The sequence below is a fragment of the Zonotrichia leucophrys genome, chromosome 5 (assembly GCF_028769735.1).
Source record: "Zonotrichia leucophrys gambelii isolate GWCS_2022_RI chromosome 5, RI_Zleu_2.0, whole genome shotgun sequence".
NCBI lineage: Eukaryota > Metazoa > Chordata > Aves > Passeriformes > Passerellidae > Zonotrichia > Zonotrichia leucophrys.
The window spans coordinates 26996755-27013652 of NC_088175.1; the positions used below are offsets into that span (position 1 = coordinate 26996755).

Genomic DNA, 16898 nt, shown 5'->3' on the forward strand with positions numbered 1-16898 from the left:
AAAGGAGACAGCAGGTCCCTGCTGCTCCAGCCTGCCGTCCTCTGTCCTCTCGGCCCTCACAGGGCCCGGCTCTACCAAGGCTGGGCAGGAAGGGCTGACGAGAATTCGCGTTATTGCCCTTTCGTGAACCCAGTGTGCTGTGCGCTGTTTATTGGAGCCAGTGGGCAGGCAGAGAAGGTCTCATTAAGTGAATTGCGTTAATTAAGTGGAGGATGCTTTCAGCAGCGCTCCGGACAGCCGGAGGCAGCGGCGTCTGGGCGCACCTCTCCTCCAGGGCCCCGCCAGGTGCCCCCCCTGCGGCCGGGGCCGGAGAGCGGGGCCGGGTCGCCGAGCGGGCGGCGGGACAGGCGGGGGCGGGTGCCAGGCAGGGTTCACGGCCGGCTGAGGGAACGAGGGCTCCCGACGGCCTCGCCCGGCTCCCGCTGCCGCCGGGGAAGGCGATGGGAGCCGGGCTGCGCGTGGGGCCGCGGGCAGCGCGGGAGGCCCCGAGGGAGCAGCGCCCCCTCGCGGCGCGGCCGGGCGGCGACGGCTCCGCGTCCCCTCACTCCCCCGGCCCGCGGGGCGCGCCCGCCCCCGCCCCCCGGCCCCTGCGGAAAGTTGTCCCTGGCCCCGGAGCCACCCGGCTCCCGCCTCCCGCTTCCTGCCCCGCCGCCGCCGATTGGCCCGCTGTGCGCCCAGGAATGCGAGCCATCCCTTTATAGCCGGGCGCGGCGGCCGGCGCCCGCAGAGTCCCGGCAGCGCCGCTACAGCTGCCCGCCGCTGTTCGCCCTCCCGCGCCGGGAGAGTCGGGGCCGCCCGCGGATATTGGTCGCCGGTACCCAGAGGCCGGCGCTGACCGCCCGCATCGCTCTTCCCGCAGGTAAGTGCTGAAGCGGCTGCCGCCGCTCTCGCTGTCCCGTCCCAGGGCGGCCGGGGACACCTGCCCCGTCCCCGCTGCGCAGCTCCCTGCCTGCGGGAGCCTCGCTGGCGCCGGCCGTGGGTGCGACGGCAGCGCCGTGACCTTCCTCGTGTGTGTCCCCAGGCTGGTTCAGAGACAGACCTTTGCCATGGGGCCAGCGACTGCTCTCTGCCTCCTTCTCCTCGTGCTAGGCGGCTCAGAGACCAAGCGCACTGCAGGTAAGACAGCTCTGTGCTGGTACCGGGGGCAAAAATAAAAAACTTTGGTGCCTGTGTAGCAGATGAAGTTGTGCTCGGTAGTAAAGAGCTCCAAAGCTCTCAGTGAACAAAAACGTTTTAATTTGAGCATCAGCTAGCTGGGAACAGGAAACTTCTCTCTGGTGTGGAATTTGTGTAGCCTTCAGAAATGGGAACACAGTTTCCAGATCTCGAGTATGTAGCTTGTCTACCTCTGCACTGAGCAGAGGGAAGGAGGAACATGATGTAGGAACCGCCTGAAGAAGGAATGGGGTACTATGCTGCCGTCTTGGTGACATAGAGAAGCTGCTACTGTGCTACTGTCACTCAGCTAGATTATCCAAACTCACTTTGACGTGTCCTAGCATAGGAATATTGCAGACTGGGCTTTGCTGTCTATTTCTGTGCTGCTAGAGTGTAATGAGGTGCCAGAATGGCTGCTACCTTTGTGTGTCAGTCAGCGGGTACCTGGCACTCCTGTGCCGCCGACTGGCTCCTGTACAAGAATGCACATGTAGTGCTGCACAGCAGCTCCTGGTGGGACTGCTGCACCATCAGAGCTACTGTCTGTGCTCTGATGTGAGGCACTGTGCCTTGCACGATGTGCACCAGCAGCCAAAATGTTAAATAGTCCTGGGAGATTTACACCTACTCAGCCTCTTGTCCTTTTCTCATGGTGCTTACCCTGATCTCTCCCTGCAGAGTCCAGGAATGATGATAACAGCGTCTTCGATCTCTTTGAACTCATTGGTTTCATGAAGAAGGGAGCTGGGCGCCGGGCCCCCGGGGTGTACCTGGTGAAGGGACCAGAATCCTCCAGCCCTGCTTACCGCATTGAAGATGCCAGTCGCATCCCTGCTGTGTCTGACTCGAAGTTCCAAGACTTATTAGATGCCATCCATGCTGAGAAGGGCTTCATTCTCCTGGCCACTCTCCGTCAAGCCAAGAAGAGCAGAGGCACGCTGCTCTCTGTGGAACAGAAAGATGGCTCTGGTCATGTCTTCAGTCTAGTATCAAATGGGAAGGCAGGCTCCCTGGACCTGAGCCTTTCTGCTGATGGCAAGCAGCAGTTAGTGTCAGTAGAGGATGTCTTGCTAGCTACAGGACACTGGAAGAATATCACCCTGTTTGTGCAGGAGGACCGAGCTCAGCTCTATGTGGGGTGTGAGAAAATGGAGAATGCTGAGCTGGACATCCCCATCCAGAACATCTTCACTAGGGACCTCGCCAGCAGTGCCAGGCTCCGTATTGCCAAAGGGGGAGTCAATGACAACTTCCAGGTAAGGCTTTCATTTATGTTTTTGCCTAGAATTTTCAGTCATCTGTTTTGAAGGTGCATTACCTACTCAACGAGCCTAAACAGCAACAAAGAACTCTAAATCTGCTAAACTTTACTAATGGAGTTTGAAGGGTAAAGCAGTAGAATTGCAGGGATGGAACTTTCTGCAGCAATTAGAAGGCACTGAAGCTTCCAGACAGGTAGTTGCAGCCTCATTGCTTAGCTTCTTATATGAGATTCAGAAATCCATGGGTTTTTTCCTTCCTGCCTGGACAGTCGCCAAGTCCTTATGCTCAAGGATAAGACCGTTAGGAAGTAGGGCTGGTTCTCATTAAGGAGAATAGAGCAATATGTTTCACTTTTCCGTCTGTCTGTCGTGAAATTGCTCTGTAAGATCTTGCATGACCTTCAGTCTCTCCAAGTGCAAGTGGTACTTCTTTCCCTTGCAGTTGCTGCAAGTAGCTGTAATTCTTCCTCTGTCCACAGGGTCTGCTGCAGAATGTGCGGTTTGTGTTTGGAACAACTCTGGAAACTATCCTGCGGAACAAAGGCTGCTCCAGCTGTAAGTTTACAATCTTCTCAGTCCAATGACCTATTAAAAATAAGATTTCTCGTTACGTTAGAAAGACAAGTTGAAACAGAACTCAGAAGTATGCTGACATGCAAATCCACATTGCATAAGAAATAAGATTATATTTCTGCAGGCACCCTAATGAATCTGGTGGCAGCTGTTTAGCAGGTGCTAGCCTGGAATGATAAATGCATGTGGTATAAAATGCATTTACTTCACGTCTGGTTTTTTCCTTTTAGCCACTAGTGCAATCATTACTTTGGACAACCCCATCAATGGTTCCAGCCCAGCTATCCGCACTAATTACATTGGCCATAAAACAAAGGACATCCAAGCAGTCTGTGGATTTTCCTGTGATGAACTAACAAATATGTTTGTGGAAATGCAAGGGCTACGGTCCATGGTTACAGCACTTCAGGACAGAGTCCGAAAAGTGGTAAGTGATGGTCAGCTTCATGGTACCTTTCATTAACTAGCACTTAGTGAATTAATTATAACCTGACTTTTGAGGGCCTATGTAAACAGCAAAATATTTACTTTGACTTCTCTGAAAGGGGGTATTTCTGTATTAAATCCTAAATATCTTCTTTTTGCTTCTCACCCCCAAGACTGAAGAGAATGAAATCATTGCCAAAGTAGTCCAGATCACTCCTGGAGCGTGCATTCATAATGGAGTCTTGCACAAAAATAAAGAGGAGTGGACTATTGACAGCTGCACTGAATGTACTTGCCAGGTAAGATTCCTCATGTTCAAAAATCACCTGAATATAAACTCATAAGCTGGAATTAACAGATATTTCTAAACTGCATTGTTTGTTAGAAAGAGTGAATCGTACACAGAACTGAGCATACTAGAAAAGCCTTAGAATTATTCAGTTTATTTCATTCTACTGGATCTCTGATATAAAGGCAGCTTCCATACCTTGCCTCAACAGCAGTATTCTAGAAAATTATATGAAACTCTGAAATTATATGTATCACTCTGATACAGCCATTAACGGTTTTAGTTCCTTAATTTGGGGAATGCCTGTATTCTTTACATAAGTCCATCAGTAAACTAAAAGTCATTATCAACACAACAAATGTATGGTACTATCAACTTTTCTAGATCTACATTTTGTCCTCACTGAACCTCCTGCTGACTTAATAGAAAAAGACATTCTAGTACTCAGTAAAGGCACTTAAACTTGTGTTTTTCTTCATCTAAAAAATGCTTCTAGGTGTGTCCTGTTAGCTTTTGCAGATTATATGGAACAGCAATACCTTTTGGATTTCAGTTTAGCTGTTTAAATCTCTGGATCACCTGGAAAGATACTTAACCTTTGTGTTTCACTTCTGCTGAATGTTGTAAACATACACAAAATGTACAGTTTCAGGATTTCTTTAAATTATTTGCCTGTTCTATTTAAGTATACCTTAGCAAAAGCATTTTAGGATACCAGTCTACCAAACAGCGGGTTAATAAGCATGCCACTCTTTAGAAGCTAAAAGTCAAGTATTTGTAGATGTGCAATACAAGGCAACTCAAATTCTGTGTCTGCTTCTTTAGCTCACTGTGTCTTTAGTCTTGTAGTCAGCAAATGGTACTGTGACTTTTGCATTGGCCTTGTTCCTACCAACCTGTTTACTCAATGTTTGCTGCAATTGCCTTAATCTAGTAATTTGCTTGGGGAAATTAAAATACTAATCATGAGAGCATTCTTCTGACCAAGCTGCTGCCTTTAAGAGGCAAAACTACACAGTGCCCTGTAGCTGCTATTGAGATTGGGGGTGGGTGTTCTTACCCTGCCTATTTGGCTTACAGATCAAAAACCTCTAATTATAAGTTATAGATTGCACAGCACTTGAGTAGAGTCCACTAAACTCATTTTATCTTTACCATATAATCAGCTTAAATCCATATTAACTGAAAAGAATGTTGGCTTCTCATTCTTTTTTCATTTCTTTGAAATCTGACCTTGTACTTTGGGTATCACATAGTAGTCATTTACTTGAGCCAGCATCTGCTAGCTACTACTGATAAACTGCTGCAGAACCCAAATATTTCTGCTTTTGACTAAAAAATAATAATAATGGGTGAGAATGGAAACAAGATGAAGTTTGACTGAAAATACCTGGGACTACCCCTTGGGTTGTATTTTAGCTCTAAATACAAGGGTTTCTGCTTTAGGTATGCTACTGAGTCTTAAAGTTCTGCAGAAAAGGTCCCTATTATTTACCCAGACTCCAGACATTGTTTAAATTCTGCTTGGTAACTGTAAACCTCACAATTCATTGTAGAACTCTGCCACTATATGCCGGAAAGTGTCCTGTCCTCTCATGCCTTGTTCCAATGCCACTGTGCCTGATGGGGAGTGCTGCCCTCGGTGCTGGCGTAAGTACTTACTACTGTCAGAGTCCTGTAGCAGTTGTTCACCTCTAACTAGACCCATGCTGCTCTGCAGTATACCAGAGCTGGATATCCAAGGGGAACCTTGTGCTTCTGAAGTAGGTTAATCTGATGTGTCTTTGAGGCTGATCACTTTCATCATACATATTCAGATATTTCCTACAATATGCAACATACGGAAATGTTTGAGTTCATGGCCTTACACAAAGAAGGAAGATGAATGTGGCTTCTGAGGACAGTGATGTCCTTTTTTGTGGAGAGAGGGGTGGGAGAGAAAGTATGGAAAGGCATCTACCTGGAGTCTTACTCAGAGCTGTATCTCTCTGCAGCTAGCGACTACGCAGACGATGGATGGTCTCCTTGGTCTGAATGGACCTCGTGTTCTGTGACCTGTGGTAATGGGATTCAGCAGAGAGGCCGATCCTGTGACAGTCTCAACAACCGCTGTGAAGGCTCCTCTGTGCAGACTAGGACTTGCCACCTTCAGGAGTGTGATAAGAGATGTAAGTACTTAATCTACTCATGCTGGTAGTAAAACAGAAGCTGCTTTTATTGGCTGAATGTTAAAAGCAAGGATTACCATGTAGCTCTGCCACTGGCATGGATCCTTGGCTTCTAGCTTTAAGGACTTGTTAATACAAGGTGGAGGGGAGCAGATAGTTAATGCAGTAAACAGGCATGTTTGGGCACTGCTCCCAGGATGAAACATGATGCCAGTTTAGGTATGAAATTTCCCTAGTTGCAAAACTTGATCTGTGACAGTCAGGAGGCTATCCATTACACATGGAGTGTTTGGTCCTGGTACTGGCTATGTTCTAGGTGCTGTACAGCTGAAGTCTTCAGAAATTATGAGTAACAGAAATCTCTCTTGTAGTTAAACAGGATGGTGGCTGGAGTCACTGGTCACCATGGTCATCATGTTCTGTCACTTGTGGCACGGGCATCATTACTAGAATTCGTCTTTGCAACTCTCCAGTACCACAGCTGAATGGCAAACCGTGTGAGGGTGAAGCAAGAGAAAACAAAGCCTGCCAGAAAGATCCTTGCCCAAGTAAGTGTGTCCTAGTGGTAGCTAGTAATTGGTAGTTTAGTGAACATCCTGAGTAGTAACTAAGTAAGCTTGTTCTAATATTCTTCTCACTTTAAAATTAGAGGTGTGCTATATGAAACCTCACAGGTTAGTTTCAGATGAAACTATTTTTATGCCTCTTCCATGGAGTCTGTTATGTCATTTGTCAGATCAATGTCTGACCTGCTCTCCCCACAAAAGTAAAGTCCTCAGGTAGAAACTCATTGTAGCAATGAATTTAAAGCTATGCATGTTTTCTATCTTCTTCTCCCTTTAGTTAATGGCAACTGGGGACCATGGTCTCCATGGGATGCTTGCACAGTGACATGTGGAGGAGGACTTCAGAAGCGAAGCCGTCTCTGCAATAATCCCGAGCCTCAGTATGGTGGGAAGACTTGTGTAGGTGAAGCTAGAGGGACTCAGGTCTGCAACAAACAGGACTGTCCAATTGGTGAGTATCCATTTGCCCATAAACATCTGAACGTTGTTGATATTCTTAAAAACACCACTGTAAAGTCTGCAAACCTCAAGTGCTAGAGTTTTAGACCAGGATATCTGCCAAATACAGTTCTGTAGCAGCATGGTAAAGCATCCTTTATCATAACATCTCCTTGCTTGTTTCACAGATGGGTGTCTGTCTAATCCCTGCTTTGCGGGGGCTACGTGCACCAGTGCCCCTGATGGTTCCTGGAAGTGTGGTGCCTGTCCTGCTGGCTACCATGGTGATGGCATTCACTGCCAAGACATTGATGAGGTAAGAAGACTCCAGTTTTCTCCTTGAAAGGGAACGAAAGAAAACGGAAAGGGAGGACAGAATCACTGTTTTATAATGCTAACTGTTGTTCTCCTTTATCTCAAACTCAATTTCAGTGCAAAGAGGTTCCTGATGCCTGCTTTGTGTTCAACGGAGTGCACAGGTGTGAGAATACTGAACCTGGGTACAACTGTCTGCCTTGCCCACCACGTTTCACTGGAACACAGCCATTTGGTCGCAGTGTTGAGGATGCCATGAGTAACAAACAGGTATTGTCAATTTGAGACTTGTTCTGGGTTATGAAATCTCACAAAGTTTCTAAAAAACAGAAAACACCTATATGTTCTAGGCAAAAAAGACTTGGAGCATTTAATAAAACACCATCTTCTGTGGTTCAGAACAGAAAAAGCATTGATCAATTTATTTGGAAGATCAAAATGAGTTTTAAATATCATTATCCTCCTCAGCCATGCAGGGTTCAGAGGTTACACATAATTTTAAGAGTAACTCAGGAGTATTCACTAATGATACAAAAGTATGTGCCTCATATCTTAGTGCTTGGTTCCATTTGATAATACATAAGGTTTGAACAAGAAAAATAATTAGTACTAAGACTGTTACTGGAATTGAGGACTGGAAGAAAGCCATGTATGAGGCTTTTTTTTGCCTGATTGATTAGGATGTATTTGAATCTTTGGGGGAAAAGTGAGGGATAAAACAATGTTTTCAGTGAGTTTAAGTTCTGTGTGGTCTTCTAGGTCTGCAAGCCACGTAATCCATGCACAGATGGAACACATGACTGCAACAAGAATGCCAAATGCAATTACCTTGGCCACTTTAGTGACCCCATGTATCGCTGTGAATGTAAACCAGGCTATGCCGGCAATGGCATCATCTGTGGAGAAGATACAGATTTGGATGGATGGCCAAATGAGAACCTGGTTTGTGTTGCCAATGCTACTTACCACTGTAAAAAGGTAAGTTTGTCCTCTTTTACCATCTGCCATTCTAACAGCCTAAGCTGTTAAACTATTCTCTCTGCAGATAACCTAGGGATAGAGGAGGCAGGGATGCCATTGTCAAGGTATTGCTGGGAGGTTCTTGCTGTTGGTGTATTGCTTTATATATTCTTGTGATACGGGAAAAAAATGAAGCCTGATTGTTGTAAATGTTCTAGGAAGATTCTAATTTAGGCCATACCTATATGAGCTTTGTTCTAATAGCAATCTCCAAGGGAAGAGCAGCAGGGTAAGATTCTCAAAAACAGCCCAATCTTTATTTTTAAAATTACTTATCACTGTAATGACTAGCTTAAATTGAGAAAATTACAGTAAGGTTACTCCTACCTGACTGAGGTGTTACAATTTTGCCTAATTATTAGATTTTACCTGCTCAAATCCATATTGTAATTATACCAGGAGTGAACATCTCTCTGTGTACTTCTTTCTTTGTAGGATAACTGCCCTAATCTGCCTAACTCAGGGCAGGAAGACTATGATAAGGATGGGATTGGTGATGCCTGTGACAGTGATGATGATGATGATGGCATTCCTGATGATCGGGTAAGAAACAGAAAAGAACAGCCTTTGAGAATGTGGTTTTCCCACTCCCCTTCCCAAAGGTGGGGTCTAGTTTGTAACCTTAATCTTAAGAGAGGACCATAGGAAATTGCTGGCACTGACAGCTATCCTAGAAACCTTAGATACGCATAACTGTCCATACAAACTTTCTGCAGCTGTTTGAGCTTTGGAAGTGAATTTTCATTTTTCAATCAGCCATTCATACACTCGTGCCAGCAACAGGGTGTTTTGAGATAGTAGCATCTGAGTTTTAACTGTTTCCCCACCTTTTATTTCTTCTTTCATATAGCAGTACAAGCATAAGCAGAATCTGGTTAAAGTTTTAATTTGATTCATTTTAAAACTTGGCTTTTCTCATTTTTGCAGGACAACTGTCCATTCATCTATAACCCACAGCAGTATGACTATGACAGGGATGATGTTGGTGACCGCTGTGACAACTGTCCCTACAATCACAACCCTGACCAAACTGACACTGACAACAATGGAGAAGGAGATGCATGTGCCATAGATATTGATGGAGATGGTAGGTGGCCTCTGATCACTCCTTTAGATGGTTTTCTAATCAGCCATAAATCAAATGAACACAATATAATCCTGATTTCCTACCAAATTTCATCCCTGGATGCACAAAAGTTCCCTTGTGGTGGTTTCAGGACATGAAGGCTACTGAAGGAACAGTTAGGGCTAATGGAAATTCACTTTGGAATATATACCTTTTGGCACAGTTCAATTCTAGCTACACTCCCACAAGGCAATAGGAGCAGAAGTCTGTGACAGAGCTAGTGATGAGTCATGTTTCAAAGCTTTCAAATGCTGCTCAAAATGCTTTAAAAATGTATCAAGAAATGTGTGGTGGCTTTATACAGTCCTTTGCAGCATTTAGATGTCTGATTTTCATTCATGAACTTTTACAGGGGTGCTTAATGAAAGGGACAACTGCCAGTATGTCTACAATGTAGACCAGAGGGATACAGACTTGGATGGTGTTGGAGATCAGTGTGATAACTGTCCACTGGAACACAACCCTGACCAGGTAAGGGATTTGAATTATAAGTAGAGGACTAGTGTGCTAGAAAATACAGCATGTTCTCTGTTGTAGAAAGCATGTTCTCATGTTGTAGAAAACATTTGAACAGGTTACACCTGAAATTTGACTTGTCACAAATCATTCTTACTGCTTTCCAATTTGGTGCCTTTATCAAATAACATGCCCTCAGAATCTGAACAGCTGCTAGGTATTTTCTGAAAAGTAGCTGTATGAAGATCTGTGAGACTACTGCATGTGCTTGTCACCTAAACATTTCTTAGGTTTGTCATTTCTGGCGATCCTCACAGCGAAAATATGAAATACTTTGGGAACATTGTAAACATGTGTAAAATGTGTGTAGTGGAACTACTCTCTTCATAGCCTGTAGTGCTGTGTTCACTTAGACACAAAGCTGTTCTTTAAACTTTGTCCCTAAACTTGAAGCCAACTGCATTTCAGAAGATAACTTTGCTAGCAGTAAGAAGGCAGCACAAGTTGCTTTTCTCTAAGAAAAAGGCGTGTTCTGACACTAGTAAAATTCACCTTCATAAAAATCTAGACCCTCAGACAACTTACTGATTCAAAAACTGAAGGCAGAAGTAGATTAAGCCTGTGGCATCTTGTAATTAAAAAGACTAAGTTTAATAGCTTCAAGGATACAACTGGAATGTCTGAAGGGTTAGAAAAGCAGTTGCAAATCAGTGGAATGTAGTGTAGTGTGGCCATGTAGCCCAAAAGCAGTGTTACTTGAAGGATTTAAACAGATAATATAGAATTTCTTAGTCATTGTCACTTGCTTTACTATTTCCCCACTTGAGGGAGGGAATTGCTTGAAGATCCTTTGAAGCAGCTGCTTTCAGGAGGATCCTTTCTCTTGTGACTTCGAAATTTTTAAGACTCTAACAGCTTTCCAAACACTATCCTAATCAAGTTCTAGAAGTGGAGATATTGGATTTCCAGTGCCAGAATTAGTAACTAATCCAACAGTGTATGGTATGCCTTCTGTCTACACCAGGGTCACCCACTTGTGCTCACAAGACTACTAGGCTAAATGTGAGGCAACCTCAGGGATGACGGGATTGTTTTTCTTAGTTCAGGAGCTGATTATGCAAATGACTGGCTAAAATAAGTGATCAGCAAGCACTAACTAACTAGTTAGTTAATGCAGTCTGTCACTACCATGGGAACAATTGTCTTGACTGATGAATCAGGGGGCATGAAGAGCATTTATGATAAAGAAAATTGAGCTGTGGTGTAGAGGATGTAACACTAAGCATTGGTAGACGGTTTTAATGTTACAGTCTTTACTGACTAAGTGCAGAGTAGTACAACCCTGGATTGGCCTTTGAAACCACATTGCTGCCAGGGAAGGTAGGAGATAAAACACCCTGCATCCAGTATGGTAGACTAGTGACAGAAGAGACATGTGGCAAAGGCACAAGATAGCTGATGATCACACTGCTTTCTGATGCAGTGAATTCCAATTAAAACCAGAACAAGACTAAAGCAGCATAAAACCAGTTAGCACAGGCAGTTTTAAGTGTGTATTAATCCACCCACTATATTCATCTTAGCTCTTGATAAAGCAAGCAGAAATCCTGATTAATTCTATGTATTAAAACTCCTGTTTTAGAGACCCCTATCTCAGCCTTCTTTAAGTGGCCTTTTAAATGTTTTGGTTTTTTTCTGCTCTGATAGGAAGACACTGATTCTGACCGCATAGGTGATCAGTGTGACAACAACCAGGACATAGACGAAGATGGTCATCAAAATAACCTTGATAACTGCCCCTATGTGCCCAATGCCAATCAAGCTGACCATGACAAGGATGGCAAAGGTGATGCCTGTGACCATGATGATGACAATGATGGTATCCCTGATGACAAAGACAACTGCAGACTGGTTGCCAACCCAGATCAAGCTGATTCTGATGGTAAGAGCCAGTATCATAATGACATTTTAAGAGTTTTTTTTCAATAGTTTCGTATTTTTTCACACTATTTAATTTTGGACAAAACTAAGTAACAAAAAACCAGAATGTCTGTACCAGAAAAAAAACCCCAGAATGTTGTTATAGTGCTTCTCAGGAGTAAAGATCAATGTAAAAGTGACCACATATCCAACTTACTCCTAAGTCACTATCAGGCTGGAGTGAAAGGGCATTTCTACAGTCACTGCTGTGGCTTCTGTCCTGTGTCTGCCAAGTACCTGGGCAGTCAGAGATCTGCAAGTCAGACTTCAACTCCAAGCTATATGACTCAGAAACAAACAGTGGTGGTAATAAAACAGTAAAATTACTTTTATCCTACAGGTGATGGACGTGGAGATGCTTGCAAAGATGACTTTGACCAAGACAGTGTGCCAGACATTGATGATATCTGCCCTGAAAATGTGGAAATTAGCGAGACCGACTTCCGAAAATTTCAGATGATTCCCCTGGATCCCAAAGGAACATCCCAAAATGATCCAAACTGGGTTGTTCGTCACCAGGGTAAAGAACTGGTTCAGACAGTCAACTGTGACCCTGGCCTTGCAGTCGGTAAGGGGAAGAATTTAACAGGCACTGTTGTTTGGGATGGTTTGATTTTTTTTGTTTGTTTGTTTGTTAGTGAGGGTGAAGAGTGGTTTTGTTGTTTTTATTAGTTAGGGTGGGGGAGAGGAAGAGGACCTAAGTAACTATTAAGGAGTTATTTAAGAATTGTAAAAAAGTAGCTCCTAAAACTTTATTCTTTGATGTCCCCATAGGTTTTGATGAATTCAACGCTGTGGACTTCAGTGGTACCTTCTTTATCAATACAGAAAGGGATGATGATTATGCTGGCTTTGTATTTGGCTACCAATCTAGCAGTCGTTTCTATGTTGTCATGTGGAAGCAGATCACCCAGTCTTACTGGGACTCCACACCAACCAAAGCTCAAGGCTATTCAGGTCTCTCCATCAAAGTTGTGAATTCCACCACTGGTCCAGGAGAACACCTTCGTAATGCTCTGTGGCACACAGGAAACACTCCTGGCCAGGTAAGAGTGGCACTTACTACATGCTGAAGTACTCTTAACGTGGTAACCTTGAGCACTTCAGTGTAATAACATACTCTTCTGCATAAGGCAGGTTGTTCTTCCAGAAAATTAGACACTTAGAAGGGGCCTGCACATGCTGATCATGTAGACTTCTTGCCAAATACCAATAACTTCATAATTTTTCCTAATCAAGTAAAATATTATATACAATTAACAAGATTGCTTGCTGCAGACAGGCTTCCCAGCGCAGTGAATCAATTGTTAGTGGAATAGTCATAGCTTTCCATTTACATATTTTAAAAGTAAATTTAAATGCAGTTGATTTCTATTATTTCTATCTCTAGGCTACTGCAGAGCCTAATGACTTATTTGCAGCCTTTAATAATAAGACACCTTCATGTCAAAATAACTGCTTTGTTATGTCTGGCCTTTGGTTGATAAAAAACATTCTTTCACAGGTGAGAACTTTGTGGCACGATCCTCGTCACATAGGCTGGAAAGACTTCACTGCATACAGATGGCGACTTAGCCATAGACCAAAGACCGGCTACATCAGGTGAGTATCATCCTTTTATCTGAAGTAAATATCACAGGAAAAGTGGATGCCTGTGAAAATAAGCCTCACAGGACCTTGTCAAAGATGGCTGAGCTGTTGTCTCTTTGTAGGGTTGTAATGTATGAAGGGAAGAAAATCATGGCAGACTCAGGACCAATCTACGATAAAACCTATGCTGGTGGTCGGCTAGGATTATTTGTCTTCTCTCAAGAAATGGTGTTCTTCTCAGACCTTAAATATGAATGCAGAGGTAAGGATGACATTGCATTTAAGAGATCCTATATAAATGAATTGGTTCAAGGACATAAGACATAAGAGCCAATAGGGAAAGTTGAAGTGTGATCTTTTGTGGTTCAGGTTCAAATGAGTTCTGCAGGCAGGAACAGGACACTTTGATAAACTCTTCACAGTTAAAATCTTAAATATATAAAATTAAGTATATTTCTTTGCGTTATTTCAAAGTATCAGAAATTCACGTTGAGTTCCAGAAATTAAATGCATTTTGACTCTTCTTTGAAGTGCTGATTTGAATGAATGAGCACATCTGACAAAATCTAAGGTAGAAATGCAATATATTGACTTGAGCAAGTAAAAAGCTGATTTTCTTAAAAGTAAGCAAAGTAGAAGGTTGTCCATATATTGCAGTCTTGAAGTTTAGTGGAGGTAAGTGCATACAACTAGTATCAGCTATCTTAGTCTTCTGAAATAGTCACTTTATTATGTAATAGTTACATAGATTAGATTATGAAGTCTAGCTCAAGGAAGTACCTAATTGAAAGTACTTTCAGTTTTCTCTACAAATGTCTCTGGGCATTAATGACTAGGATATAATGATGCATAATAGACAGAAATATTTAAATATACATTTTCCTTTTTTCACAGATTCGTAATCAATCAAAGATTGTTGGATTCAGAGACTATTTAAAAATGCTGGTAATTGCACCTTTTGAAACGTTTAGCCTTACAAATCCTGGGACCATTATATTATTCCTTCCTTTCTTCTTTCTGCATAAATGTGGACTCGAAACACATGACCTGCCTCAAGAGAATGCTTTTGAGAGAATGAAAGTGAGAACATACTTGGTATCTGACCTCTGCTGAAGTGGAAGGAAACAAACGTGTCTTGCAAATGAGAATTGTCGTCACTGAACAAGCACACTTCTTTCAGTAGGAAAGACATTTGTTTGCTGTTTATCACAGTGCAGTGTCACTGCCTCTCTAACTGGAGGTCCCATGGAGTAGCATTTTGTAAAAGAACATCTTTGGATGTGCTGTGGACTACTTAAACTGAAGACCTTTCATTGTGTGGGGAAGAGGGAGTTTGGGTGGGAGGGGGAACTCTAGGTCTTTCTTTATGGGGTAGAGAATTTTTTAAGGAAGGCTGTGCTACTTTGGTTTACATCCATTTAACTTGGAGAAATTGTTTTCTATGTCATACCTTTCAGATAAAACATAGCCTTGCTCTGGTTTTGGTGAGCTAGATCAGCTCCTGAACTACACAGGACAAAACAGATATCCTAAAACTGATTTTTCTTATGGCAGGAGAGAAAGAGGATAAAAAACTGGTACACTGGATCACACCAGCTTTGGGGGAACTGGGATTTATGATTAGATTCTGTTTTTGCCTGATCTAGATGCTGGCCTTGCTTACCTTCAAATGTGTTGTTTCAGATATGGTGCCAGAAAGCACCACCATCTCAGCTAGCACTGTGCTGTCCTTCAGGAAACCAGCACATGCTTCACTTTTTATGGTTAAAGAGGCACAAAAATAATGTAATGAAAACATTCCTTTTCTACATGCCATAGATGTTTTAAACCCCTCGCTTCTTTAGAGGGGAGGAAAAGGGGCCTGTAGATAAAATTGTAAAATATTTATTTTTGCCTATTCTTGATGTTATAATGACTGAGGGATTATTGATAAAAACAACAAGAAATGCGTCAAGACTATCCACCTAATCATTGTTACAAGTCTTCATGACTGTAAGATTGTAAATACAGATTATTTATTGTCTCTGTTCTATACTGAAACTAGAGAGGGTTTAGTTGAGAAAAAAAAGTCTTGTCTGGAGCAGATAGTGGTGATGTATTTGTTGCAAAGAGCAATTTTCCCATAAAGGCTTTGAGGCGCAAGGAAGAGTGAGGGTGTGGGCAATGGGATGTTTGTTTTTCTCAGTCTGAGCTCAATGTTGGCTTTTCCTTTCTTTGTGCAAGGCAGTTGGTAGCCTGGCAGGCAACTGTTCTGCAGTGCTAAAATTCAACTCCTTTTAGATAGCAGCAGTTTCTGTCCCATCTATAGCACTAGGGATGTGGGAATGCCATTCACCCTCTTAATGTTCTCTAGTGCTGGGAAATGTCTGTGATGCTTTACCTCTGCTCAGTGGGCCTAACCCAGAGCCAGGAGAGCTGCCCTGAGGAGGCTGCAGCAGGAGGCGTGAGGACAGCCCTCACTAACCCTTAACAGCCTCTTTGGGCCTCTGCATGCTCAGTCTGGAACTAGTGACATGCGGCTACAAAAGAAGGAATTCATCACAGACTAGACAATTTCAGGAGCTCCTTGCAAAAGAGGGAGAGCCTTGATGTACATTAAAAGACTGTTTTCCCCAACAGAAGGGGCAGCATCCTTATACCTATAATATTTCCTTGTCTTTTGAAAAAACAAAAAGAAATGAACATGGTGAAAGTTTTACGTACAAATATTACCTCATTGTTGTGTGACTGAGAAAAACCTTTGGAGCAAGCAGAGTTCAAATGTCTAACAAACTTTAAAGCTACTGTAGTACTAAAAATTAATGCTGTACATAGTAAAAATTTCTTTGCAGAAAATGTATTCCCAGAAAGGAAATGGCATTGGAAAAAAAAGTCAAATACAATTTCTGATGTTGTATTATATTTTTTCCTGTCATCTTGTATACCATTGCTTGTATTTTTATAAATTATTTTTCTCATTGCCCTTGTAATAGTTAATCACATAATTGTGTAGATAGGCTATTTAAATAATTTATCATGAAATGCTACCTGTAGAGTTAGTATTTCTATTTTTATAAAAAGTTTGCACACTGAAGATTTTTTTGCTTCCCTCCTCCCAGTGTTTTTGCTAGCATAATTTTCTAAGAACATGCTTTTTTTTGTAAACATTTTTAACCGTTTTTCCATTCTAAAGTTGTGTAAGTTGTACAATAAAGCTTCTTACATACAAAGAACAATAAACCACCAAGGACATTTATATTTATACCTTTGTGCTCTGGTTTCATTAATGTTTTGTAATGCATCTCTGGATCACTGATGTATTATTCATGTCAAACTTGGCTTCCATGCAAGATTTTCTCTGCCCTCTACATTACCAGCTATGCTGAGGGAGTGCACCTGAGCTGTTACCCTGTGTGTAACCTCTGGCCCACCTGCAGGCAGTGCTGCAGTCACACAAGGGCAGCTGGCACCTTGGATTCTGAAGGCTTCACTTTAAGACTTCCAAGCTACCCTTGAGGCAGGCAGGAGGCAGAACAGTCTTTGAGTGACTGC

At 42.9% G+C, this 16898-nt stretch overlaps 1 protein-coding gene across 1 annotated transcript; it reads left to right on the forward strand.

The window, feature by feature from the left end:
* Positions 1–744: 744 nt before the first annotated feature.
* Positions 745–16588, forward strand: THBS1 (thrombospondin 1). Its single transcript, XM_064714544.1, has 22 exons — positions 745–859; positions 1022–1116; positions 1837–2414; positions 2900–2975; positions 3224–3420; positions 3593–3718; positions 5265–5358; positions 5703–5876; positions 6248–6424; positions 6720–6893; positions 7069–7196; positions 7313–7465; positions 7955–8173; positions 8651–8758; positions 9143–9302; positions 9694–9812; positions 11505–11739; positions 12118–12345; positions 12552–12823; positions 13282–13379; positions 13490–13629; positions 14262–16588. Exons 2-22 carry the CDS (start codon positions 1047–1049, stop codon positions 14267–14269), a joined length of 3534 nt encoding a protein of 1177 aa, XP_064570614.1. The 5' UTR covers positions 745–859; positions 1022–1046; the 3' UTR covers positions 14270–16588.
* The last annotated feature ends 310 nt before the right edge of the window (positions 16589–16898 follow it).

Coding starts and splice junctions, on each gene's coding strand:
- THBS1 (XM_064714544.1), top strand. CDS start 1,047: ATGGGGCCAGCGACTGCTCTCTGCCTCCTTCTCCTCGTGCTAGGCGGC. Junction 6,425..6,719: donor CCAGAAAGATCCTTGCCCAA/GTAAGTGTGTCC, acceptor TTCTCCCTTTAG/TTAATGGCAACTGGGGACCA. Junction 9,303..9,693: donor CATAGATATTGATGGAGATG/GTAGGTGGCCTC, acceptor GAACTTTTACAG/GGGTGCTTAATGAAAGGGAC.